At 36.3% G+C, this 26,261-nt stretch overlaps 4 protein-coding genes across 5 annotated transcripts; 1 reads left to right on the top strand and 3 right to left on the bottom strand.

Moving 5' to 3' along the window:
* Positions 1-132: 132 nt before the first annotated feature.
* On the top strand, positions 133-25,008 carry LOC123307211 (protein slit-like). Of its 2 annotated transcripts, XM_044889431.1 has the most exons (4): positions 133-439; positions 22,536-22,720; positions 22,799-23,106; positions 23,163-25,008. In XM_044889431.1, the coding sequence occupies exons 2-4, from the start codon at positions 22,537-22,539 to the stop codon at positions 24,819-24,821; spliced, it is 2,151 nt and encodes a 716-aa protein (XP_044745366.1). In that variant the 5' UTR covers positions 133-439; position 22,536; the 3' UTR covers positions 24,822-25,008. The 2 variants fall into 2 exon arrangements, with proteins under 2 accessions (XP_044745366.1, XP_044745367.1); XM_044889432.1 differs by lacking the exon at positions 133-439 and having other exon boundaries at positions 22,452-22,720.
* LOC123307212 (dynein regulatory complex subunit 5) lies at positions 15,966-18,438 on the bottom strand. Its single transcript, XM_044889434.1, has one exon. It carries the CDS (start codon positions 18,325-18,327, stop codon positions 16,726-16,728), a length of 1,602 nt encoding a protein of 533 aa, XP_044745369.1. The 5' UTR covers positions 18,328-18,438; the 3' UTR covers positions 15,966-16,725.
* On the bottom strand, positions 20,597-21,916 carry LOC123307214 (lysozyme-like). The gene is made up of 4 exons (XM_044889436.1): positions 21,510-21,916; positions 21,369-21,457; positions 20,993-21,056; positions 20,597-20,935 (listed from the first exon to the last, which is right to left on the bottom strand). The coding sequence occupies exons 1-4, from the start codon at positions 21,637-21,639 to the stop codon at positions 20,805-20,807; spliced, it is 414 nt and encodes a 137-aa protein (XP_044745371.1). The 5' UTR covers positions 21,640-21,916; the 3' UTR covers positions 20,597-20,804.
* Positions 24,876-26,148, bottom strand: LOC123307213 (lysozyme-like). Its single transcript, XM_044889435.1, has 4 exons — positions 25,946-26,148; positions 25,799-25,887; positions 25,407-25,470; positions 24,876-25,189 (listed from the first exon to the last, which is right to left on the bottom strand). The coding sequence occupies exons 1-4, from the start codon at positions 26,088-26,090 to the stop codon at positions 25,059-25,061; spliced, it is 429 nt and encodes a 142-aa protein (XP_044745370.1). The 5' UTR covers positions 26,091-26,148; the 3' UTR covers positions 24,876-25,058.
* Positions 26,149-26,261: the final 113 nt, after the last annotated feature.

The raw sequence follows: 26,261 nt of genomic DNA, 5'->3' as shown, positions 1-26,261 counted from the left end.
CCGCCCCTGTTAGGATGTAATGAATTTTCTGATGAAACGCGATTCAGCTGTTGGAGATGTCTTCATGACCGCGCGTTACAGCACGCGATCTACTAAATACCAAGAAACCAAATAGTGTATTCAAGATTTCGACCAATTTTGACGTACCACAACAAACGCGACGGTCCAGCGATCTGCAGCTGCTCAGAGAGTCGCACCGTCATACCAGAAATTCGTATTTGAATTTGATCAAAATCGCATCTGTGCCTCAAAACTTTCCGGATCTACCGAGATGTAAAGGGAAATGATACGGTTCCGTGAAAAGTCGTTTTTCTTGGTGAAAATGAACGGTTGACGGAGGAACTTTTCTCGATATCGGAAAATTAGTGACCATGGGGTTGATTGGAATGGAAATTATAAATGTGAAAACTGGGCTTGAGTAGACGAGTCATATCTGAAGGTAGGTTGATTTTTTTCTATTAAAATAACTATTTGTATATGGGAAATAGGCTCTTTTGATTTTTGTACTTACGCTGTTTTTGTGATCCACTTAATTTTTGGTTTCATTCTCTCTTTCGACAAAACCATATATTTCCAAAGAGTTTTTTTTTCGCAACCACTATGGATTATGAATTGATAATATATTTGGAAGCTAATTTCACCCTATCTTTCGGCCTTGACTGAATAATTTAAAGTTATATGAAAAGGGAAAAATGTAAAAGAAAAATATAGACTGGTCGTTATGCCACTGTTTATTTTTTTACATAAACAGGCTAAGCTGATTTTATTTGAAGAAATGCCTAGGGACAACGTTGAACTGATACTTTGATAAAAATTCATTACTGTAGGTACTAGAAACTATAGGTATCAAGTACCCATGATTTTCTGCCTCCTGAAGATGTTAGGTATATTAGTGATAGGGAAACACTCTTAGTGGTTGAATAACACACATCCTATAGTGAATAAAATTCAACCATCATTCTAATCTGAATGTGAAGCAGGGCCCTTTTAAATGCCAATAATGAGCAATTTATTGTATTAAAAATTAAGATCTTATTAGTAAGTAGGTATAAGTTTGCTTCGCTATATCTCCAAGTATAAATGACTTCGACGAAGGAAACAGATATATTTTTACCTACAAATAAACATATAGGCAGAGACTTGATGGCAAAACTTTATTTAGGTAGAAATAAGAAATGTGAATTTTTTACCAGTACTGTGCCTCCTATGAAAAATCTGTTCATCTTCAAGTTCTGCAGATGAACTTGACATTCTTGAATATTTTCTCTTATTCCCATGGAAAGGCACCTAAAGATTCAAATCGCCTTCATCCACGTAGCGAGGGTAAATTTGGACACCCACAATTGGTTTTTTGAAATCCATAACATCCTCAGTTATTTTCTATCATCGAACGTGCAAACACAATGGTAACTCCAAATCGGAGTACCATCATACAATGAAACTAACCCTCTAGCCTCTAGCTGAAGTTAAACGATAGAAATCCAGGGAAGTCACGTTTGATGAACAGCGTGAAGCCCCATTAACACGTACCGATTATACAAAGACGCAACGTGTGATGTTAATTTAAGGCTTACAATATTTTCTCTTGATATTTTTGAGTACATACCCAAATGTTCATCTGATATGGATATTAGTGTAGGCTGCTGGTGAATTTTGATCAACACCCATACAGCACATGTATATCCATTGAATGTCCATTGGACGTACAAAATGGACATGACGGACATCCATTGTACGTCCAGTTATGTACAATGTTTGGTCCAGAAAACGTCCGACCCTCACTGGATTTAACATCCTATGGATGTACATATAGGATGTACAATGGACGTACAGAAAGGATGTACATTGGACGTACATACAGGATGTACATTGGATATACATACAAGATGTACATTGGACGTACATACAGGATGTACATTGAACGTACATACAGGATATACATTGGACGTACATACAAGATATACAATGGACGTACATACAGGATGTCCAGTGGACGTACATAAAGGATGTACATTGGACGTACATACAGGATGTACAATGGACGAACATACAGGTACGTCCATTGTACATCCGAACCTCACTGGATTTAACATCCTATGGACATACCTACAGGATGTACAATGGACGAACATGCAGGTACGTCCATTGTACATCCTGTAGGTACGTCCATAGATTGTTAAATCCAGTGAGGTCCGGACATTTTCAGGACCATTCATTGTACATAAGTGGACGTTATTTGGGAGTCTCAAATGCCCATTTTATTGGGGTTAGCATTTTTTAATTTTGATTCGAAAAAGGTATTTTAAAATCCCACCTATCAACACATATATTCATTGATAATTATAAGGAAATTTGGATTATTGAAAAATGAAATGCCTGGAAATGTTCAACATCTTTATGTGAAAAATTAAAATAAAATAAATTACAAGTAAGTATAATTTGAAGATTGGACTACTACCCCTATGAAAAAAACTAAACTACAAAAAAACTGAATAACAAAGAAGCAGATATATAGGTATATATATACACTGAATAGGAATAAACACTTATGATTTTCTATATCGTTGGCTCCTCGAAGCCATTTGGAAATAGCCTCTTCTATATCCTTCCTGTCCCCTTTACTGGAGTGTATGGCCGTTTCTGTAAATTTATTTCATTAAAATTTTGCTGTTGTCATATCATATATCAGTACATCACCATACTATAATTATAATAGAATGGTGATAATATCTATTGAAAATTGAATTTCTGATAATATCTATTGAAAATTGAATTTCTGGATATTTTCTCGTAATTTCGTTTCATATTCTTATATTGTTGTCCCCCTACCAAATAATAGATATTCATGGTTGTGAAAAGACAAAAATAAATTTTTTACGATAGTATGAATATAATTATAACTAATGAAATCATCAAATTAACATGAAACACAGATAAACATTCGTGGTTCGTATAAGCATTCAACATTCAATTCTTTCAACATTTCTGCCCATTAGATTATATGTTTTTATCTACACGTAAATTTGCCACTTCCCTCAAGAATAAAAACTTCGACTCACCTCGTTACTATCAAATATATGCACCACACACTGGAACTAGAACTAGACACTATAATTCAAAAGTAGTTCAACAAGCTAATGTCAAAATATTCACAAATTTACAAAATATGTCGAGTCCACTTTAATCCACTGATTACAGAATAATGAGTTTCTCTTAGATATTCTGTTCTGATTCTATATTTCGCTGTGTGTCACTCAAATGAAACTCAAAAAATAAATGTTTCGGTCTTTGGGACGAAAGTTCCAGAGTAAAAAAAGGAATAATTATGAGAGGGCGGAACATCTGGGTTTCAACACAGTCAGTATGTACCTACTCTCAATGAGAGCCGAGACCGACATGGCAGCAATACAAGGGTGTATCTTTGCATACACATTCCTGTTATTTCCAACATCCCTTATTTAAAGTACAATGGACATCCATAAAACGTCCATTTTTGAACGTACAGTAAATGTCCAGAAATGTACATCCTACGAATGTTGAGAAATGAATAATTATAGATACTAGAAAATGATACATCCAGTTGTCGTACAGAAAAGTACAATTTCTGGAAGTACATATTTATATCCAGATCCGAACATCCAGAAGATGTACATTCATGGATAATTCACGTTGATCCAAAATTGTACGTTGAATGGACGTACACTAACGTACAATTTCTGATAGTACAATTAAGATCCAGATTTGTATATCCATAGGATGTCCAGTAAGGGACGTATTTGGATGTTTGTCCAATATCCCTTTCTTAAAGTACAATGGACATCCATAAAACGTCCATTTTTGAACGTACAGTAAATGTCCAGAAATGTACATCCTACGAATGTTGAGAAATGAATAATTATAGATAGTAGAAAATGATACATCCAGTTGTCGTACAGAGAAGTACAATTTCTGGAAGTATATATTTATATCCAGATCCGAACATCCAGAAGATGTACATTCATGGATAATTCACGTTGATCCAAAAATAAACGTTGAATGGACGTACACTAACGTACAATTTCTGATAGTACAATTAAGATCCAGATTTGTATATCCATAGGATGTCCAGTAAGGGACGTATTTGGATGTTTGTCCAATATCCCTTATTTAAAGTACAATGGACATCCATAAAACGTCCATTTTTTAACGTACATTAAATGTACAGAAATGTACATCCTACGAATGTTGAGAAATGAATAATTATAGATACTAGAAAATGATACATCCAGTTGTCGTACAGAAAAGTACAATTTCTGGAAGTAAATATTTATATCCAGATCCGAACATCCAAAAGATGTACATTCATGGATAATTCACGTTGATCCAAAATTGTACATTGAATGGACGTACACTAACGTACAATTTCTGATAGTACAATTAAGATCCAGATTTGTATATCCAGAGGATGTCCAATAAGGGACGTTTATGGATGTTTGTCCAACCTCCCTTATTTAAAGTACAATGGACATCCATAAAACGTCCATTTTTGAACGTACAGTAAATGTCCAGAAATGTACATCCATTGGATTTCCATATAAGGTCCGTGGACGTTTGTACTTCATTTGGATATAAAATGTACGTCCATTGGACGTCATGTGCTGTATGGGCAGTCGTTACTTCCTCAAAATAGGCCGTCACCAATTATGTACAAAGTTGTGCAGGCGATGAACAATGGGTCTGAATGATTGTTGTGTGGTAGATATTCTCATACAGGTATAATTACTTATGTTTATTCAATTGCTAATTGATGCTTGTAATCACCATCGAACTATTTGAAAGGGTGTACCAGATACACAAGTTTAGAGACGATAAAACTACTATCTTCATTCGTTTTTGCATGGTGAAGGGAAAATTTCCTTTCCAGTCAACTTCTGAAATTCATCCTCTCTCAAAAATAATAGGATATATGTTGGATGTGCGAAATAAATTATTTTTCTAATTTTGGGAAGGCTTTGAATCCCAAAATAGGTTCATTCTTTATCAGAAAATGAACAAAAGAAACAAAATAGTCAATGTTTTGTAAGGACCGTTTTACTTGAACTTAAAGTTAACTGCATTCATATGACCCGCGCTTAATATGTATCAGATACGTAAGTTTTTGAAGCACACATGATCACAGAACTTGGATTATTTTCTTCTGTAAGGATTGTTCAGGAAGTGCTTCCAAAAATTTTCATAATAAATTGTATTCTCAATCATCAATTTGTTCATTTGTCTATATAGGAAACATTTGCGGACATAAACGACTGAAAATACGATACTTGCTGATGAATTTTTCCTTTCAATAATGTTTACACGATTTCTTTAAATTTCGGGAATCAAATAGTAATAATCACTATTTTTCGAGTATCAGGAAAAAAAATGGGAAAAAAGTGCTGAAGATTATATTCATGGTGACCGTTTTGACGCTTACAATTAAAGTAGTTCCGTCTGGAGATTCGGACAAAAAATTGATGAACTCACTCTCAGCATATCCCATCAATTTTATGCATGTATCTAGACCTCCTTCAGACATTACATCATTTCCAAAACACGCTCCGACACCTACTCGCACGGAACATACTTAAAATTCCTGAAATTTTTCCCTGTAGGGAGGGCATGAACTGATTTGTCACATAATATATTCATAGAAGTGGCTTAATTATAATCGTCTGATCGAATATATCCAGTTAACTTTCTTCTGGATATTAAAGCATTATTTCCATAAAATTAAGCGGAGGTAACATAAACTTCGCTGGCGTTGAAATAGAAGATTTAAAGTAGGTATACGTAATTTATGCATCGGGTTATAAGTGGGTGCTCCAAGGTTCTGAAAATTGATCCCGATAGCTTGTTCAGCCCGATAAGAAAGGGACAATGAATGATTCATCTTCTTAGGGTTATCTGTGCCATCGTTAATGTCTGCTACCTGGCCACTGATCGGGTTTAATTGAGAGCGGTTTTTCAGTTTAGTTTAAGCGATAACAATTTTACGTGAACCGATAGGAAAAAAAGGGTTATTTTCATAATTCAGTAAAGACGCAACTGACCTGTTGTGCCTCTGAACACTTCTTTAGTAAAAATCACGCTGTCTTCCTTAACAAAATCGTCTTAAGGAAAATCAATTTTTTTTATGTAGATTGCTGTAGTGATGGATATCACTACTTCCTATCGAACAATTTCGAATATATTTATATGCTCGTTGGAGATAAGGTGACAGCTAATGATTCACGAATATCGGGAAAAATATAATCTGACAGTTTCAGCAAGCCAAAACAATAAAAATTGGCCATAAGAGGTCAAAAATGAGTTTTTTTGAATTATCTCAACACCCAGGCTTCAAATCGTTTTCGCATTCATTATAAAAGTTGTAGAGCATATAATTTCCTACAAATTTTGTCGAAAGTAATTATTTCTATGTCCAAGCGTTTTTGAGATATATGACGATGAATGCACATCAGACTGGGATTTTTCATTGACTTTGCCCTTTCGCATGTATAGCTAAGCTCCTAGCCCTCATTACCCTCTAGCTCAGTTAGAAGTATTTAAAATCGCATCATAAAAATGTTGTATAGAATATTATTATCCACAACTTCAATAACACCTCAAAGAATTCAGATTATTAGGGTTTCAGCTTCAAATTTGCATCTCAGCATCTTCAGTCTGGTTCAAGGGCTGGTAACCACTAAAAACACCACTTACACAAACAATAGGCGGACGACCTTGATGTTGCGTTTAGAAGGGTCAAATATGTAGGTATATATATATATATATCGAAAATTGGAACGAAATATCACCTGCCCTCATAATATTATCGACGAATAGATACTTTAGAAAAGTTCCCATATTGATCAGATAGACATTTTTTGTTAACACCCTGTATTTCGGCATCATCTTCCTCTGAGCTACTTCAGCTAAGTACCGAACTGTTACCCAAACTTAATCCACATTTGCTGAAGAGTATTCATGCCATTCAGACTTCAAATATGTCACCGATTTCTTTAGTAAGAAATTGTTATTGTTGGCCCATTGATCATGTTTGCTGATACAATCTTCAACGCCATCGGGTAGATTGAAGCGAGCGGTCGACTACCAAAAAAGAACGGAGTATTCCATTGAAAGAGCGGATAGATGTAGAAAGTTTGACTCCGTACTCCTACGCACCGTTGGCACAGTTCCAAGGTATAGGTGGGTTGTTTATGTCATTGACTAACCAATTTTCAAGTGTGTATTCTTGTTGATCACTCCGATTCATGAATAGATGGAGGAATCAATGAATGTTTATTATGGAGAAGGAATTTCAGGCTTATGTTTAAAGGGGCCACTTACTTTGTGTACGGATCTGGGTTTACTTTGATTTAAAGTATTGAAATATGGGAAATTAAGTGGCTACCAACTGTGCTTAGAGGTTTTATCCTATTTTGGCATGATTACCCCTTGAATTCCTATAAACTATGCATGGGAAACTATAAAATGGGAATTTCCTGTTAACTTCTTGGAATTTCCACCGAAAAACTGGGTTTTGCTAATAATCTAGTGATCCTACCCTGGGTTTTCCAGTGCTTTGATTCCTAGATTAAACGTTAGACGCACAGAGTCACAGAGTGTAATGATTCGTGTTTTCATTGAGTTTAATTTTTTGCTAAAATGAACCCATACTTTGAAATCAAAAAGTATCTAGGGTTACTTTGGATCAAATTTGAAGAAGAACAGTCTGTATATTACGTTATTGGTCTCTAAAAATTACTTCACTACGGAACCAATGTTGAAACTAACAGTTTATTTGTCATTAAAAACACTGCTCGAATAGGAACAAGGTAACCTCATATCCTGTTGTATTCATAGTAGTTCTTCCCATTTCCGAAAATACAGGAAATTCTTCATTTGGAGGCATCAACCCATAAACAATAGACCTGTTTTCCCTCCTTTCTTTTTTGTTAACATTTGATGAATTAGCACGGTTATCATAGAAATTGATGTTAGCTCATTCGATCGATTTTTCGTGAATTTCATCCAGTCTGTGTTGAGATAAGTGGAGTTTATGTCCAATTTATGCTCGAATGCAAAAGTAAGTTGAAGGTTTGCATAAAAATGTTTAGTTTTAGAGAATTTTTCAAAGATTTCATCTTACTTAAAAAAACTCATGGGGACAAGTTGTACATATATCTACTCAAATAACTTGTGAGTGAAGTCTCATATAGATTGATGTGTTGCAACATTTGTGTGCTGAATTCTTCTTCGATCTAATTAATCTAGAATTCTTGGGTATTAATTTGCGATTAAGGAAAAAAACCAGAACCTCTAAATATGGGTCTGACTTGAGGTGGGTTCATATTTTATTCATATTCAACTCACTCCATAAATCTAGAAGTGTCATTATATTTTTACGATATGAATATCGATAAGTTATGAACATGAAGCGTCTTTAAATTTTTTCGGTATATTCCATTTTCAGCTGGAGACCCGTTTGGAAGAACAAATGCGGTGTTAAAATGAGTTATAAGATTGTGCTGTCAAAGGTTTTTGTCCCTCAGGACTCATCACCGAATTGATTCAATATTGAGGTAATACGCCCAACGATTTGAAACAAGAATATAGGAAATATTGGGGATTCTTTTCGAGGTAGTTCAAATTTTGATTTTTGACCGATGTATTCTTGGAATGGTATTGATTTTTGTGAATTTCCCATGAAGAAAGGCTGTCCTCTAACTTTCCTCATAACTTTCAAACGAAAAAAGTAATATTAGAACGAAAATCATATAGAATTTTTATGCTTTTGAATACCTACCTATATCTACATTTCTGATATGCAAGACATTTTCCATATCGCTGATTATTCTCTTCGAAGATCCAAATGACATCGTAAACACAACTACAACATATTTTAGACCGTAAAATCACCTACATAAGCACCAGGAATATTAATCTTAATGATTTACAACGCGATATATTTTTAATATCTTTATTGGGCACTCACACCAAGTGTACAGAATAAAATGGCAATTTATTGGTACCACCTTGGACCCGAACCACAATATTAATAGAAGATGCATAAAATGAACAATGAAAGGAAACTGCAAATGCTACACATAAGTACACTCATATCGAACGTCACTTATTTTGTTCTTGGATGTCTTGGATTTAGCTTTACACCAGATAATTTTACTTACTAACATTTTTGATTTCTTTTATTTTGATCGAATTATTGAATTACCGACATGCCCAATCCAAGGAAAAAACGCCTGTTCAATATTGAAAGACATTATTGTAATTCACATTACAATGATTGAGGAGCATCAGCATCTCGATCAGCATAGATACGTCATCTTTCACATGATTTTTCAGTGAAATTCATCTTCATTTTCATGCATTCCCAATACCCAGTACACGACATTTTTAATGGTAGAAATCATTGAGTTCCCCTTATTGACTTTGCACCTCTAGAACCCATTAGTGTTCATACAGAAATAGGTGAAGCCTTTTGGTAAAGGCCCAATTCCGAAGAACGAGTAGGAATGGGCAAATATATGGGTTGTCCTCCATACTGTGAGCTACAAAACATAATATTCTTTACCGAGATGAAAAGGATGTCAACTTTCAGCGAAATTTCCATCATTTTTCTTGTTATTTACAAAAATTTCGGTGAGGTTTGTTCATTTATAAAAATTTTTTAGTTGTTAGTTGTTATGCAAAAAATGACATCTCCTAGTAAGAAAGCCTCCAGATCAAAATAGCCTTTCCTCTTATCGGAAGACCTGTTTTCTTCCACTGAGATTCACTGCCGGAAAATTTGTTTCTAAGCCCCCGTACTCAAATAACTCCTTCACCTTTCCAAAAAGCACGTGGGCCTAGGTGTGTGGGATGCGCGGTTGCCACACCTACCATAGATATGCTGATGTATAACGAAACCTTCTGACACGTCCACTTGAATGGTTATATCTCCTAATAGCTACTTGGTTTACATATTATTCCCATATACCATAATAAAATTCAGGTCGCCACGATGAGAGAATTGAATAGTCCAACAAAAGCAATCGGCTCTTGTTTGGGTCTGGGTTATATGGTCAAACATATGGCAACTTAATTTGCGTGGGAGTATAGGTATTTTTGCTATTTATGGATGGGAGATATTAACATATCAGGAACATTGTTCCTCGGTCGTGGTCACTTTTTTTCTCCAAGCAAGAAAAATTTGTATAATTTAAGTTTGTCTGCGAGACCGAATGTATAGGGTCAGACTGTCATTTTATTGACTAATGCGAGATTACGAATATGCAATAAGATTTTTGGTAGGATCAGTGTTTTAGGAAATAAATCACTTTCAGTGGGAAATTTCGAAAAAATTGGTCAATTTTGAGGAGTAGCAGCAGCTTAAAAAAGAAAATTAGACATATGCTGATTCTTTTATGATTGATTGATCCTTTGCTGATAGAAAATTCCAATTTTCATTCATCTAACGCGAACAGTTTCGATTTTATGATTTTTTCCACGAAGGTCTAAAATTTTCAATTACTCATCGACTATAACTTGAAAAAAAATTTTTTTTAAAAATATCTGTTTGCATATTCGTTTTCTACGCCCTCGAATTAGTCGACAGTATAAATTTGGTTTCGATCGGAGACCAAAAATATTTTTCAAAAAATCTCAATTTTTTCCATACATATGTATGGAAAATTTGAAAAAAATTTCGATCTTCCCAATTTCCACTAAAACTGAAGTGTTTGTTAAATCGGGGGCGTAGATCCCGAATATGCAAACAGAATTTTGCTGAAAGGATTAGTTTTCAAGTTATGGTCGAAGGAAAATTGGAAATTTTGGACCTTCGCGGAAAAAATCATAAAATCCAAACTGTACGCGGTAGTTGAATGAAACTCAGATTTTTCTATTAGCAAAGGATCAATCCATCACCAAAAGCATCAGCATATGTCCAGTTACTTTTTTCTGGCTGCTACAGCTATTCAAAGTTTATGAATTTTTTCGAAATTTTCCATTAAAAGTAATTTATTTCCTAGAATACTGATCCTAGGAAAAATTTAATTGCATATTTGTAATCTACGACCACAAATTAGTCAAAAAAATGACCCGGATCGATATAGTTCGAAAATAATTTCGTCCCCTACTTGTTTACCCGCGGTCCACCACCGAAATTATTTTAAGTGCGAAAAAAAAATTCTTCATTCAGCTATATCGATCCGGGTCATTTAACTGACTAATTCGAGGTTGTAGATCACGAATGTGCAATCAGATTTTTTCTAGGATCAGTATTTTGGGAAATAAATCACTATGCACTTTACTTTTCTGTGTCTTTTCTTTAATTGTATGTATGGGCATTGGGGCGTCAAAATCTTGAGCTGGACGCGGGAAGTCTATACCCTGGAAAGGGCCCTGAGATCTTTTATAAATGCGAAAATTATATGAGTTGGGTATAAGTACTATAAAGAATATTCCTGGACAAAGTAATTGGATTTTATTTTGATTCGTAATTTTATGTTTCTTCATCTTCTGCTACTCAGTCATCATTATTGAAAATAATAAGATGAATTTTCAATAACAACCGATATATTCTATGTCGAACCCCAAACCGTGCATAGTTCATTGAAATTTGTGCTGATCAACTCGTCTAAAATTTAGAAAAAATGATGTACTCTGCATACAATGCTTAATGATGCCTTTCACCTCAGTATGATGATGATAACACGAGATACTCGATCCGATGCTTTGCGTGTCGGTGTATATTCAAAATAATGTTCAAGCCCACATAATATATTCATTCCTCAGTACAGGTATAGCTCGGATTCGAGTGTGGGTACAAGAGATTTGCATCTGGCTTTTTCATTTCTCTACATGTATATTACACACTCATTATATCTACAATTCGCGGAAATGATTATAATTCACGAATTCAAAAAGATCCTAGCGTTCAGTATATTCAATAAATGAAATTGATTGCCTAATGCATTCATTGACAGCCGATTTTATAAAATGTATCACCTACGATTTATGGACTTCCAAGAAATGGTTTATTGGAGCAAAACTAATTGGATTTAAATATTCATTTTGTACACCTGTTTTGATAAATTTTAATTCGATATATTAATTTCTTGTGAACACATTTCTTGTTTGACAGCTAATAGGTGGGGAATATGATTGGACTAGTTGAAAAATGACATGAAATCACGCTATATTATGTTACAGTGCATGATTATGGATGCAAATATATTAGTCGAAAAAAACAGGGATATTCCAAATAGCTATCATGTATATATAAATATGCATCGTGCTTCATTGATAGTAGGACAGAGAGATCCCCATAAAATGAATTTAATTTGAAGTTCTCGTGATAAACGCAAAGTAGATCTTACTGTAGGTATACCTAACCATCTTTCGTTACTCTTCAGGTCAAAGAATGAAAAGTCATACCATATATTCAGTATTTAAGCTTCAAAAAAGCGTCACCCTAATAAAATCCGACGAAGCATGGACAAAACAGAAACAAAATGAAAGAATTCAGACCGTGTAACTTTTTATGAAAATTTTGGACACCCAGTATACTTCCGAGTAAACCCTCCAGTGTCTCCTCCCTCCGAGATAACATAATATCCTCCTCTCGAAAGATATCTGTACTCAAGATCCGAATACAATAAAATATAATGCCTTGCATGATTTGATGGTATGCTGCTTACAATATTTATACCCAGTTGAGATGGGGGAAGATATTCAGAGGCTGGCACAACTTCCTTTTGGAGTCTGCAGCTGGTAGCTGCAAGAGTATAATAAATCTGCGAAATCGATGTATACCAACCAACAATGAAGATCCGATGATATAATATATTCTTGTACGTCTATGAGAGGTTTCAGCAAGCAGTGGCGTGGGTGAACACTCAGTTAATATTGTCCTCGCTTATTCGGTTTTTCACCAACAGTTATACCCACAATCTACCCTATTTTTTGTACCAAATTTTCAGGGTATCTGGAAACAACGTTCTGGTGAGAGTCTTCGAAGAAATGGAGTGCAAATCAGCTATCTTTGCGTATACTACAGATACGCTACTGTGCGAGCTTAATGGTGGAGCGTTGTCTTCACTTCACTTACGCCCCTCTGTATTTGGACATGTTTCATTGCCTTAATCGGACATATAGGAACTCGTTCAGTTCCTTCCATTGATTCTGGTGTCTCTGAGATCGTCTTGCCTACCCGAGCACGCTCCTTTTAATAAGGCATTTTATATGGGAGCTGCAATGCTTACCTACATGGCTTAACCGAATGCGCACTTAGGTTTCCAACTTTGGCTCGAGATTTAAATGGTAGAAACAAAAAGGCTTTATTATATCATGAGTTATAACAGATATAATGGCATAAATAGAAGATGTCAACTTAAGTTTTGAACTTGTGTCCATAAGAGTGTATCAGATCCAACAATTCATAAGGCAATGCAGGAGAGTCATGTTATAGAACTGAATATTCTCCCAAAAAATTATATTGAGCTATTCTGAAAATGTCCTCAAGTTAACACTCCCGAATATCAGCTAGTGTTGCAGATGAAGGTTGTCCTAAAGAAGTAGATTTCTTAGGATATCACTAGTACAGTACTTGTGGTCATGCACTACATGCACATATGATGCGCAGAATTACTCAGTCAAAATGATTTCCCTGTAGGTATAAGGATCATAATTGAATCAGAAATACACTCAACACTAACAAATTCAACTATCTTGAACAACTATGAACATATAAGAAGCTAATTAGGACATAAAGAGCACAAAGTGTTACCAAAACCTCTCACATCCATGTATTTCAAATGTGAGGCTAGAAGACAGATGTGTACCTCACCAGGAAACCATGACAGAATAATTGTTGTCATTCTAAGTTTGTGAGTTGTCGAGTATCATCAGTAAATTGACATCTTAGGATGGTTTGAAGGAAAGGTGAATGTTGTAGAAGGCTCTTTACCGACAAGATTCACCTAAAACCTTAACCTTTCAGAATCTCAATGAAGAGAAAAATAATACCATGAATATTCATGGGATCAATAGTCGGATGCCTGCCAAGCATCCCATCCACTCCAACAAAGGCCCATTGGGCGGTCATGGTGTCATTAAAAGTGCGAAAGATAAGATAGGTACACCGGGATCAGGAATATTTGTAATTTAAATCGCTGATGTGGAAATAAGTTGATGTGAAGGAGTTGATCCACGGGAGTAGTGGGCTTGGACAACGTACACACTCATTCACGTGGGTGACCTGATGCCAGTGGGTTTCATGAACAGTTTCTGACGATATTTTATTTCATTCGTTGTTATGGTAGCGATATATCGATAGGGACACTCGTCTGGGACTTATCTGCATCTGATAGACAGGGCGGATGTTATAGATAGACAATGGTTCAGCCACAATTCGGTATTTATTGCTTCCTCACTTCACCTCAGCTTCTGCAATGCATCTGTTCCACGAGCAAAATGCAATGTTTTCGATAAATTTCGGGAATTTTAAGGGTCCAATATCAATATTATTTTTCCTGTTGCCTCCTCAATTCTCAACCTTGAAGTCAAATAGGAAACTCTGCTATTTCATCGAAAATTTCTTGGATGTATATTTTGGAAATTCACGAAGGAATTTGGTCAAAAAACTTTCGATTAAACGGAAGAATTTTGATGATAAATTCGATTGGTTCAGGTTTGAGTCGACGACGTAAGTACTACCCTTGAAAAAACGTCTGAAAACTGTCAGATTTTCCGAACAAATTTGTTCGAAACAACCATGTTTTTATCGCGCTTGTATCTTGTAGATGGTTGGCCAGTCAAATCGAAGAATTTAGAAAGGCGTCTGAATATATTACGCCCACAATATTTGAGTTGCTGTAATAGTTCCTTAATGGGCGTTCTCTTACCTTACGACTGATATTTCGTCTCACGTAAATCAATTTTTTGGTGGATGCGAAAATGACATTTTTTAAATGAGCTGAATCACAAGGATAGTACCAAACTAAACCACCATAGAAACAAAATATCGCTGAGCCTCCAGGTCTTTCAGCATAATGACTTTATTTTGTCTACAAAACCTATCCCAATCAATGCATTTGATGAAGAGATTAATCTTGAAGAATCCCAGACCTCATGGGGTTTTTCTGTGGAATTGGATCAGAGCGCGGCAATTTTTTTGCGAGAGTAGGTCATTAAAACAACCTCACATAAAAATCTATATCTCTTTCAACATATTGAATAATATCCGAGCAGAATAGAAGACCCCCCAAACGATGTCAATCAAATATACATATCTAAAGTTACTTTTAATCAATGGCTCTCCTTTTATAGTTTCTCTCCTTAAAAACACGAAGAAAAAAGAGTTTTAATCCCACAAAAACTCCCGTTCTGCTTCTGGAAGTGTTCTTAATATACCGGAATACCAATTATTTACACAACCGCTCTGTCCCATTCAAGACCACCCACAGCTTGGAACAATTCAGAAATGCCTTTTATCTCCATGTTTGGACTCTCCCGAACAAAGCTCGTGGCGCCACCTTCAAGATCCCCTTTTTTGCGATACAAATTCATTAATAAAATGATGGTAATAGACCTGTCGTATAATGCGATCCAATCCGAAAACGCAGACCAAGTTGGTGCTGGTTCGATTGTGGTTCAGAATATCTAGATATATGATCTACCATTCATTGAATCCTGGTGTAGATTAGGGGATCAGATAAGCGGTTCTTGAACTCGATTATGGTTTATGCAATGCGATTCACGGAAATTGAATTGAAATTGAATTTTCAGAAATTCAAGAGAGTATTAAGGTTATTATGAAATCTGCCAAGTTTTCCCATGTTCAAGTACTTTTTTGTAAATATATTTCACAGGTTTTACAGTAATAATTATTGTCCCATTTAAAAAAATGTCCTGAGCACATTTATTTTTCAAAATACATCTTCCTACAAATTTTGACAGGGAAAGTAGCGCATGGTTATGAAATAAATATGGTGAATCTCTCATGAAATAATCAGGATTTTCGTTCAGAATCCTATTTTGGGAATATTCATCTCCTAAGAATGATGAAATCAAGTAATGCATACAAAAAAATCCTAATTGAGTGATGACAACATATTCCCATAGTTTCATACAGACCGATAAGGGTATTTAGCAATACCATCTTCAGAGAGTTGTCGCTATGTCAGCACAGGTGGAAAATACCAAGTCTAGCCAGTTCATTCTTTACGAGCCTTGGTAGTAAGAGCCATAAGAAGGCCGAAGCCAACATGAAATGTGTTTCAATCTCGACTGCCGAACAACAAAAAAGGAATAGGAATAAATGAAAATTTTTTGAATACAATACGTAATCTATAATTCATATCCTACCGAAAAAGTAGCCATCGGAGGCGACCTGTATTCTGTAAGGAGGATTGATATAGATTTATGGACATCCCTATCAAACTTTACAACATTACTGCCGCCCTGAAACAAAACATCTTTTTGCGTTTGTAGCTCCCTCTGGATTTATTTGGGCATGGATCACGTCCATGGTGAATTGATTAAGGACTTGAACGTACTAATTGGGAGAAGAGAAAAAGGTCATATTTTTCATCGAGCAGTGATATATCACTACAAATTTATGAACTGCATAGGGACTTTCATTCGAGTTTTAATTGAGTTGAATTCCTTCAAACAGGCAGTGCCATTTATTCCTTTTCTTATTTGTATAAAGTTTCGTATCCTTCACTCAGTGGTCTGTTCGGTTTGCTCCGAAATGTTCGTGTCTTCATCTTCCTTCTTATCGGGATCTTCGAAAGTAACGTTGGGTTTAACCTCTTGGACAACCGTCAATTCCTCTTCCTCTTCTTCTTCGCTTTCCTCCTCCTTGTTGTTCCTTTTCAGCATATGTTTCACCGCGGTAAGTTGCTCTGGGGTGATGTAAGTTTCCCTGACATCCAACCACTTCACGGTATCGTTTGCGCTGAGTCCTATCACTAAGTTTTCACCTCCGAATTCGCCAAACCAGTTGTTGCTAACGTCTATCCACACTAGGCTTTTATTCACCTTCAACATACAGCCGAATATGTACGAAGTCATGTCTTCGAATTGACAGGAAGCCAGGTTCAGCCTTTGAGGTTTGTTACCCCTCACTAAACTCCTCATTAGGCCAAGAGCTCCTTGGTGTCCCAGAGGGTTCAGTCTGAGGTCCAACGACACGAGTGGACATGAGTTCTCTTGCAACAGGGCGAACCCTATGCCCTCACCTCCAACTCCGTTTATCAGGTTGTCGCAGAGGTTCAAGATCTGTAGATTTGGATGGACTTCTATCAGTTTGGCTATGCAGAGAGCTCCTTGGTCGCCAATTCTACAGTGGGATAGTTCAAGCTCCTCTATGGTTGTATTGTGCACCAATCCTCTGACCAGAGCTTGGCAGTGAAGATCTCCTAATTTAGACCTATGAACTCGGAGGATCTTCAGTCGATTAAGGCTTAGAATAGCCTTACCTAGCCTCTCGCAATCGTCTACCGAGACTTGGAACATCCTCCACTCAAACCTTTCTCCTACATCGTTCATGCCAAACACCAAGTCGAATTCGTCGATCCTCTGGCATTTCTTGAATATTGGGTCGAAGTCGATGTGGTCATCTGGATAAATTTCCGGTATATCCTCCTTCTCCATGGTGGCTGGTGGATTCCAAAACTGAAGTTGAGTGACTCGGAGAGTTTGGACGTAAGGTGCGAGGAGTGTGAGAATTTCACCCATTTCAAACTCGTCTTTGTACTGCGGTTCCGCGAATTCTACCAGTTTTCTTAGGTATCTTTCCAGGTATAAACATTTCCAATTCCAACCATCCCTTTTGGGGTAAGTTATTATGCCGAATTCGTCGTTATGTCTTCGTTTCCAGTAATGCTCGTAGTCTATAAGGGGGATGCAAATCTCTAAGGGTAGGTCTGTCGGTAGGATTTCCAGCAAGTACGTTCTGTTCTCGCAGGGAACCTCGTTCAGAAGTTTGAGTTTCTCGAAATTGCGACTGAGGGTGACGACGCAACAATCTGCCAAGGTGGGGGGATGACCAACGTTCCAGTCCAGATTTTCGGCGTGAATTTTCCGGTTTTGCTCGGAATCCAAAGCGAGGCTTTCTGGGGACGCTTTGTATTCGGTGAAGGTGTTGTTGTCTATTGTGTGGGGTACTCTGCTGTTTACTATCTCGCATTTGGGATCCCGGAAGTAAATTCCTGCGAGTTCACTGGCTAGTTTCGCCGTGTCTATCGTGTAGTCCAAGGGGGTGAGCTGCAGGATGGAAGTTTTGGATTTCGACTTCGATTTGGATTTTTTAACGTCCATAGCTCCTCTGGTTATCGAAGCTTACAGTGAGGAATTTCTGGAATTCGCAGATGTGCTTGTGGAATGCTCGGAATATTCGTTGCTCTATCGGGATTTGAAAGGTACATGAATTTTCCGTTCATAGAATGAAAATGAGCAGAAAATATTCTGCTGTGTCAAAACATCGTCACAGAGAAACATTCAAGCTGTTCTAGATGAGTCAACTCCTCAATAGTTCAATGGCTAACTCATTTGTATATTGGGTGTAAGTGGATGGCAATATAAAGATACCTCTTATAAATGGAACGCCCTATATTGAATATTGAATTTGATAGACGAATCCAAATTGTATGAATATAGTTTCAAGAGATTCGGACTGACCTTTTCGAAATGACTGATAATTTTCAGAAAAAATGGTCCTATCTTTGAAATGCTGTAAACAGGATACTTTTATAGATAGGGATCCAATTTCAGTTTGTGCTAACAAATTTTAGAAATAGAATCTTTGAGCTCTTCATGCATTAAAACATTTTGAAAATTCATAATTTTTCCAATTCGTCTTGGTTGAACAGATACCTATTATATCTCACAAATAATTTGATAGAACTTTTATTGATGTGATGAATCTTTTCGGAACACAAGAAAATTCTGATGTTAAAGTCGCTACATCGCTACACAATCCATTTTTTCATGAGGTATACTCCATTCAGTTTTATTTTAGCAGTCAGTTGGCCGTGGAAATTTGACACATTTCACTCTGTATAGTACGAAAATGTGGGGTTATAACGCTTGTCAAAACATTTTTGGGTTTTAAATCAACGCTATGTTGCCCGTTCTACGTAAAAGTTTTCGTTATTACGTATTTTATCACAATGTCGAATCTCTTCGGAAAATATGTGACGAACATAATTGAAGTTTATACAAACTGATTGAAGGCATAACAAATCCAGTTATTTGCATGGAAAATACAAGAGATCAGTATAATATCATAATATGCACTAGTTTGAGGAGAGTTAATGCTCGTTATCTTCTTTGGCTAAAGTTTGAATACGTTACATCAGTTGTAGATTTCAAAAATATCAACCCGAAGATGAAATGCATATGTTGCAGTAGTTGGGAATGGGTATCTCCCGAAGGAATTAACAGATAATTACAGAATGTTAAATTCTTCAACAAAAATCATCTCGCATCAATATAAGTAAAAGGAATTAAAGGAAATTTCAATCAAGATGAACTTCAGCTTTGAACAAAACTTTCACTTTTTTGGGTCTCAATAGAAGGAAATTCTTCGTCATTCTCTTCATTCACAATCTTTCTGATTGTGAATGAGCGGACCTGAATTCTAAATAACACTTTCTGAAACCCTGTCTCTTTTTTCAATCACTTTCGGCATTTTCGTGATAAAAATTGATATTAGTTGTGGCAACGGCGTTATGACATTAACAACATTTCATGAGTGCCAACCTTACTTCGTTCTAGTTATAAAAACTTGAGAAAATTATTTCATGGCCAACCGACTGCTAAAATAAATGTGAATGCAGTATAGGTACTTGTTCATAGAACTTTATAATTATATGGGAAGGATTTTTTCGGAGGAATAGTGGGTACAAATAAAAATGCGCTCCTGATCCTTACAGATGTTTTATTTATGTGTAGCCCAGCTCTCCATGCTAATACCGAGTGATCAATATTCCGGATACATTCTACAAGGAATCCTCCATATTGTAACGAAGGAGGTAACACCATTCCCGACATATTTAATTCGAATTTCTTGGTGTTAAATTCAAATGGAACCTCGGTCCCCCCGGCAAAAACGCTGAATGTTGAACAACACACAGCAATGCGACGTTTTTCAACTCCGAAATGGTACCTACATGCGTTTAGGGAAGATGTTCCATTGAATTAAGTATTAATGTATACAACGAAGATTCATCATAGTCCTTGTAGCGATAACGATTGCGGAGTTATAAGTTTAAAAAATTTAAAAAAAATCTATGGACATGCTCGGGGAATGTAAGGATTCGTTAGCGTACGGAACATATGTTAATGCTTCGGAACATTTGTCGTGTTTCTTCATGGACAATGGAACATAAATAATGCCTTTTTTGGATTATGCAGTTTTTATGCGGTTATGATGTGAAAATGAACTGTAGACATGCATTGGAAACTGAACCTCATTTTCGATCACTTGGCAGCTGTTGAATCTTTGAAATCGATCGTTTCAAAAATTTATTCGCTGAAGAATATCCCAACGATTGATTCTAGTAGTATTTGAACAAAAACTATATTCTTGCAAGAGTTTTGTTGTTTATTCAAATGAGTACAATAAAGGTGAAATTTATCTCGGATTTCATTCATTTTTCGATCTCACAGAGATCAAGTTTACTTCTAATATTCGAAAAAGATTATTTGAATTCAAGAGTAATTATTTTTCTCCAACTGCTGATGACTATTCGGATTATTTCTGCCAAATTCCTCAACCTTATGTATGGATTTTATCAACAGGGTGGTAAGGGAAGATTTCTCCCTTTGCAACTTCTTTTCCAACCATCCCAAGCCAAAAATCCAAATTCGTTTTTCACTTTCTCAGCGCATAATCCATCGTCCTTGATATTGTCGTCTAGCATATCTATAAATTCATCGAAAAACATAATTTTTCTCGAAATTAACCAATTTTAAATATTACCTTCACATTTCACATTGCAGGTTCCTCCTTTTTTTCCAAAAGTGCACCAGTCTTTGCTCTTGATCTGAAACCAGACAAAAATATTCCTAAATTTGTGTCCAAATAATCACTATGTTAGATATTTTTTCCAATAGCACCTTTTTAAAGCTCTCGAAAAATATCATCATATTGATGATTCACTTTTCAATCTTACCAATGAAGAGTAACCCGCTTAGCTGAATCACACTGAACAACGGTGTTTGATATTTATGATTCCATTCACCCTATAAGAAAGCAAAGAGCAGAACCCCTATGAGGTTGTTTTTCTGTCCGTACTGATTCCTTTTCAATAAAATTATCTACTGCACCATGACTAGTAAATACTTGTTTTACTTACTTGAAAAAGTCCTACTCCTTGCTTGCCATTTGCCCGATTCGTAATCTTGGATGTATTTTTCCCGCTCTCACTCTCAATCAAACAGACCCCTGCGTGGAAAACAGTGAAAACCTCGAAATTTCACAACATCCCAATACTCACAATTACCGATGAACGTTCTAGGAAAATTCAGGGAAATCAACTCGTTGGTCAGACCACACTTGGTGTACACCTTGCTTTCGACTGCGGCATAACCAAATAGTAGGCACAGAGCGAGCACTAAAACTCTCATGGTTCCCACCGTACTAATAACAGAAAATGTTTTTTTCGGTGCAATTCCCGTAATATTTATCCATCATTAATTTTCATAATCTTGAACCCTAGACCTTGCTCTACGCGAGTACATACGCAAATTATTCTATACTGTCGTTTTACTGGTTGCCAGAGTTGCACTGTTTCGTTTGAATTAATGAATTAGTTTATGCTAAAATGGACCACTCACTATCCGATACATTGTTCATTAATTTTTTCAAAATTCGATAGTCGAAATGTCCACACAGGAAGCGAGGCAGTCTATTCATTATTGAATACACAAACATAATGGTTCACTAGAGTACCTTTCAGGCCAGTAGTCAAGCGACCTTGAATTAATAGTTAGGTTCCCAATAAAATTTCACCTGAGAAGTTGATACGTTCATTCAGGATTGGTATTGTTTCCTAGAAAAACTTTCAATTTTCAAATTTGAACAAAACGAATTTTGTAGAATCGATCGAAGCTTCTTTCAGCAGTGATTTTGAGTAGGAATGTTAGGTGGCTATCAATTCTCGACTTGGCACAAGCTAAGTTTGTGAGATAAGTAATTTTTATCGTCAGATCTCAATATGCCCATGCTTTTAATCCATCAGTCTTTCTCAAAGAAGTTTTGAATATGGTAACACTATGGAAATTCAACGAAAATTCCTATCATCATGATTCCCTATTTTTGAAACATCATTAATTTCCGTCTCACCAATACAAATATTGAACTCGTCAAACTTGTGATAACCCCCGGAAGATTATGCTGCAGACGAAAATCTTTACTGAATTACTAATAAATATTATGTCGGGCTTAACAATGTTATCCATAGTTTTTGTCTTAATTCGACCTGAACCGTAGTTTTTTAATAGTTTCTATCTGCTCTTTTCAGAATGGGATGGTTCCTTGTGTTTCTTGTCTGGTGGTGTGGCGCATCAGCTATTCCAAGCCCAGCAGCTGATAGAAGTGACAACTGGAGGTGTCCACGTATCGTGAAACAGCCAATAGTAGAATGCAGTTGTGATATGCCGCATACGCTGAGATGCTTAGGAGACAGGAGAGCAATACCCATAATAAGTCAGTACCTGAAACGAACCTTTCCATGTCATTCTTCATAACTGGCCACAAATTTAACGAACTTTTATCTTATTCCAGGTTGGACCTTACGCTCCCTTAGCACCGCATCTGTATCCCTCTTGGACTGCACAATTCAGAACCTCACTGTAATCACTGGTCCACTGCTTGAGGGCGTATCCCTTCACGGTCTAGTCATATCTTCAGGAGAATTGAGAGAAGTCAATCAAGTAGCTTTTCAAGGGTTGAAATCGCCACTACAAGCACTGGGACTGCCCAATAACCAATTATCCTCTGTCCCCACAGCAGCTTTAAGTTTTTTACAAGATTTGGAAAGGTTAGACTTGTCCAGCAACAAACTCAAGAGTCTGGACTCCAATTCGTTCAAGGTAAAACGAAACAGTCTTATATATCCTCAACAAAATTTCATTTTCATCCTTTCCAGGGCCTGAAAAATCTCTCCTTCATCGACCTCAGCAACAATTTAATCTCGAAGATAGCGCCCTCCACATTCAATAAGCTTCTTCTGTTAAAAGTGTTGAGATTGAGGGGAAACCGTATCAAACTTGCGAATATATTGAAATTGAGTTCAATGTCGAACGTTGAAGACTTGGATTTATCCGAAAATCTTTTGCTGGGTCCTCTCGGTCCAAAAACCTTCCCTAAAATGGACGCGTTGAGGGATCTCCAACTGTCTCACAACCTGATAAGTAGCATTAAGTTAGGAGCTCTCGAAGGATTGGTAAATCTGCGGAGTTTGAGTGTACACCATAACCAAATAGATGTGATAGAGGATCATGCGTTCAGTCAGTTATTCAAACTTGTCTCGTTGGATCTATCGAACAATAGGATTGTAGCAGTTTCTGGTGCTTCCCTAGCTCATTTGGGGAAACTCAAAGAAATAAATCTGAGCAATAACTACCTGAGAGCCCTAACGGCAGATCTGATAACCCCTCTGAAAAGCCTGAAGACGTTGAGACTGGACGATAATGACATATCAATTGTTGCTGGAGATGCTCTTAAAAATATAACAGTTCTGAAAGAACTGAGTCTTTCGGACAATCCGCTCAACTGTGACTGCAGCCTTGGAGACTTCAATACGTGGCTGACAAACTCTGCCTTATCGCAAAAAGACAAGGAGAGCGCAGTTTGTGCCACGCCGCCATCTTTAGAAAATGGCCTACTGGTAGAAATACCATCAGAAAATTTGATTTGTGGGGAGGAAGAACAAGACAACAGCAATTCGCCCACCGTGACGTCATCTGTCAAAAATCAGATAAGCATCAAGGATTTCAAATACGACGGTCGAACTGTGGATTTGATATGGAAAATAGAGGAAGATGGTATACCGTACACTTGCGATGCCATTTACGTGTACGAAGAACAAGGGCTCAGCGAAATACTGATAGAATCAACGCCTCTCAAGTGTAATTCGACCGAAATGCAAGATCCGACATCTTTGAAAATCTCAGTACCAGGCCTGATAGATCTGCAGAAGCTCCATAAATACAGATACTGTTTGGTGTTGCTTCAGAATGGAGAATCTGACGATGTATCCCTCGTTTTGGGATGTTCCGATATTTTACCGTTGGTACAAAACGTTGAGGCCCAAAATGAACCCTTGGTTCAATATCCTAAAGTCACATCGCTACTTGGAAACTTGTCTAGGACGGGGAGTTTAACAGTGAAAGTGAATGTTCATCCGGAAACGAAATGTGAAGTTTATTTAGCGATTTTCGAACAAGGACTCTTGATTTCCGAGAAAAACTTGAACTGCAGTAATCCCCAACACGTTTTCTCGGGAATGACGAATGGTCCTTACCGGGCATGCGCAAGTATAGTTCATCCCGGTCTTCCCCCAGAAAACTACAAAAAAAGATGTATAAACGTGTTCAGGATCGAGAACATGGTTGTGTCTGGCTTAGATTTCGCCATGCTGTCGATATTTATAATATTCTGCTTCGTACTCCTGTCATTCATATGGGGATTACGAAAAATATTACTAAAAACTAAATTAGAAACTCACCAATGCTATATATCCCCAGAAATGGAATCTGATCAAAGTAACCAATATGTCAAACTGCAAGCGACTACGAAAGTATAAATGTTAATGTTTTTTCAAGATGACATTTAGTGCCATAAACTTATGTTTTCAATGTTTAAATTGAAATTATATATTGTACATGATTAACATAATTTGTTATAAAATTTTAATAATATTGTTACTTATTTGTATAAGAATATTAATGCTTCATATATTTGCTGATACTAAAATATAATATTTTACGGTTTGTGTTGTTTTTATGGTTATCCCCCTTCAATTATCACAACTCTCAGTCTCTCAACAGTTTGGTATAGGAAGATTCCTTCTTTTACAGCTTCTATTCCATCCGTTCCATGATTTGAAACCCTGTTCTTTTTGTACTTTTTTAGCGCAGGCAGCATCGTCTACCAAACTTTCGTCAAGCATATCTGAAACAAAAAATATACATAAAATCATCCCCACCAACTCGAAAGAGATGTTAAAACTTCCAGCTTCACAAAAATTTCGAATTAATTATAAATGGTTCTCTCAAAAACAAAAATCTTCTGGCTATCTTCAAAAATCGAAGAAAATTGGTTGTTTTGCTTAGGGGTTGAGACAAACATATTAACATTCACATATTTTAAGTCAAATTAGGGATGTTACCTTCACAACGAACATTGCATAAACCTCCTCTTTTACGGAAAGTACACCAATCTCTACTCAAAATCTGAAATAGATCATTCATATATATTAATTTCTTTGTAAGAGAACAGAGAATAAGTGATAACGAATATCTTGCTTATTTTGATTGCCCCTTCCTTAATAATATAAGGATGCTTGAGATATTTCCTGATGGTGTAGGTATTCAATAATTTTCTGGTGAAATGTAGGTATTGAAAAACAAATACATAAATAAAGAAATTTCATAAGAATTCCCAACAGACAACGTAACAGACTGAAGTTCTCTTTTGAGTACTTTTTGTATCCTTTCTTGTAGGTACTGCCTGAATTTCAGCAATAATGAACCAATTTTCATAAAAAATATCATAACTTACTTGGAAAAGCCCGAGTCCAAGCCTATTGTTGGCTCTGATCGTCACTTTCGATGAGTTTTTTCCACTTTCACTTTCAATCAAACAGACCCCTACAGGATAATAAAAGTAAAAAATTGACTGATGCTTTGTTTGCCATTATATACCTACAATTTCCTATGTAAGAACGAGGAAATGCTAGATCTTCCAATACATTAGTAAGACCGCACTTGGTGTATTTCTTTCCACTAACATCCGAGTAGGTAAGGAAAACCCCAAGTACTAAACTCAAGGAAACAACAGTCAATCTTGACATTGTCTTGTAATGAACCTTCTCCGCGTGCTACTAACATCTTAATTGATCACGTTATCAGTTTTATATAATTTTTAAATTCTTGCGATCATAACATTACGAACCGCAGTTTGCGCTAAGTTTGTATGTTGTAAAAACGATACAGATGTTTACTGAATGAATGAATTTATTGGA

The sequence above is a fragment of the Coccinella septempunctata genome, chromosome 2, assembly GCF_907165205.1.
Source record: "Coccinella septempunctata chromosome 2, icCocSept1.1, whole genome shotgun sequence".
Taxonomy (NCBI): domain Eukaryota; kingdom Metazoa; phylum Arthropoda; class Insecta; order Coleoptera; family Coccinellidae; genus Coccinella; species Coccinella septempunctata.
The sequence above is the reverse complement of the archived record's forward strand: the minus strand, read 5'-3'. Positions and strand labels throughout refer to the sequence as shown.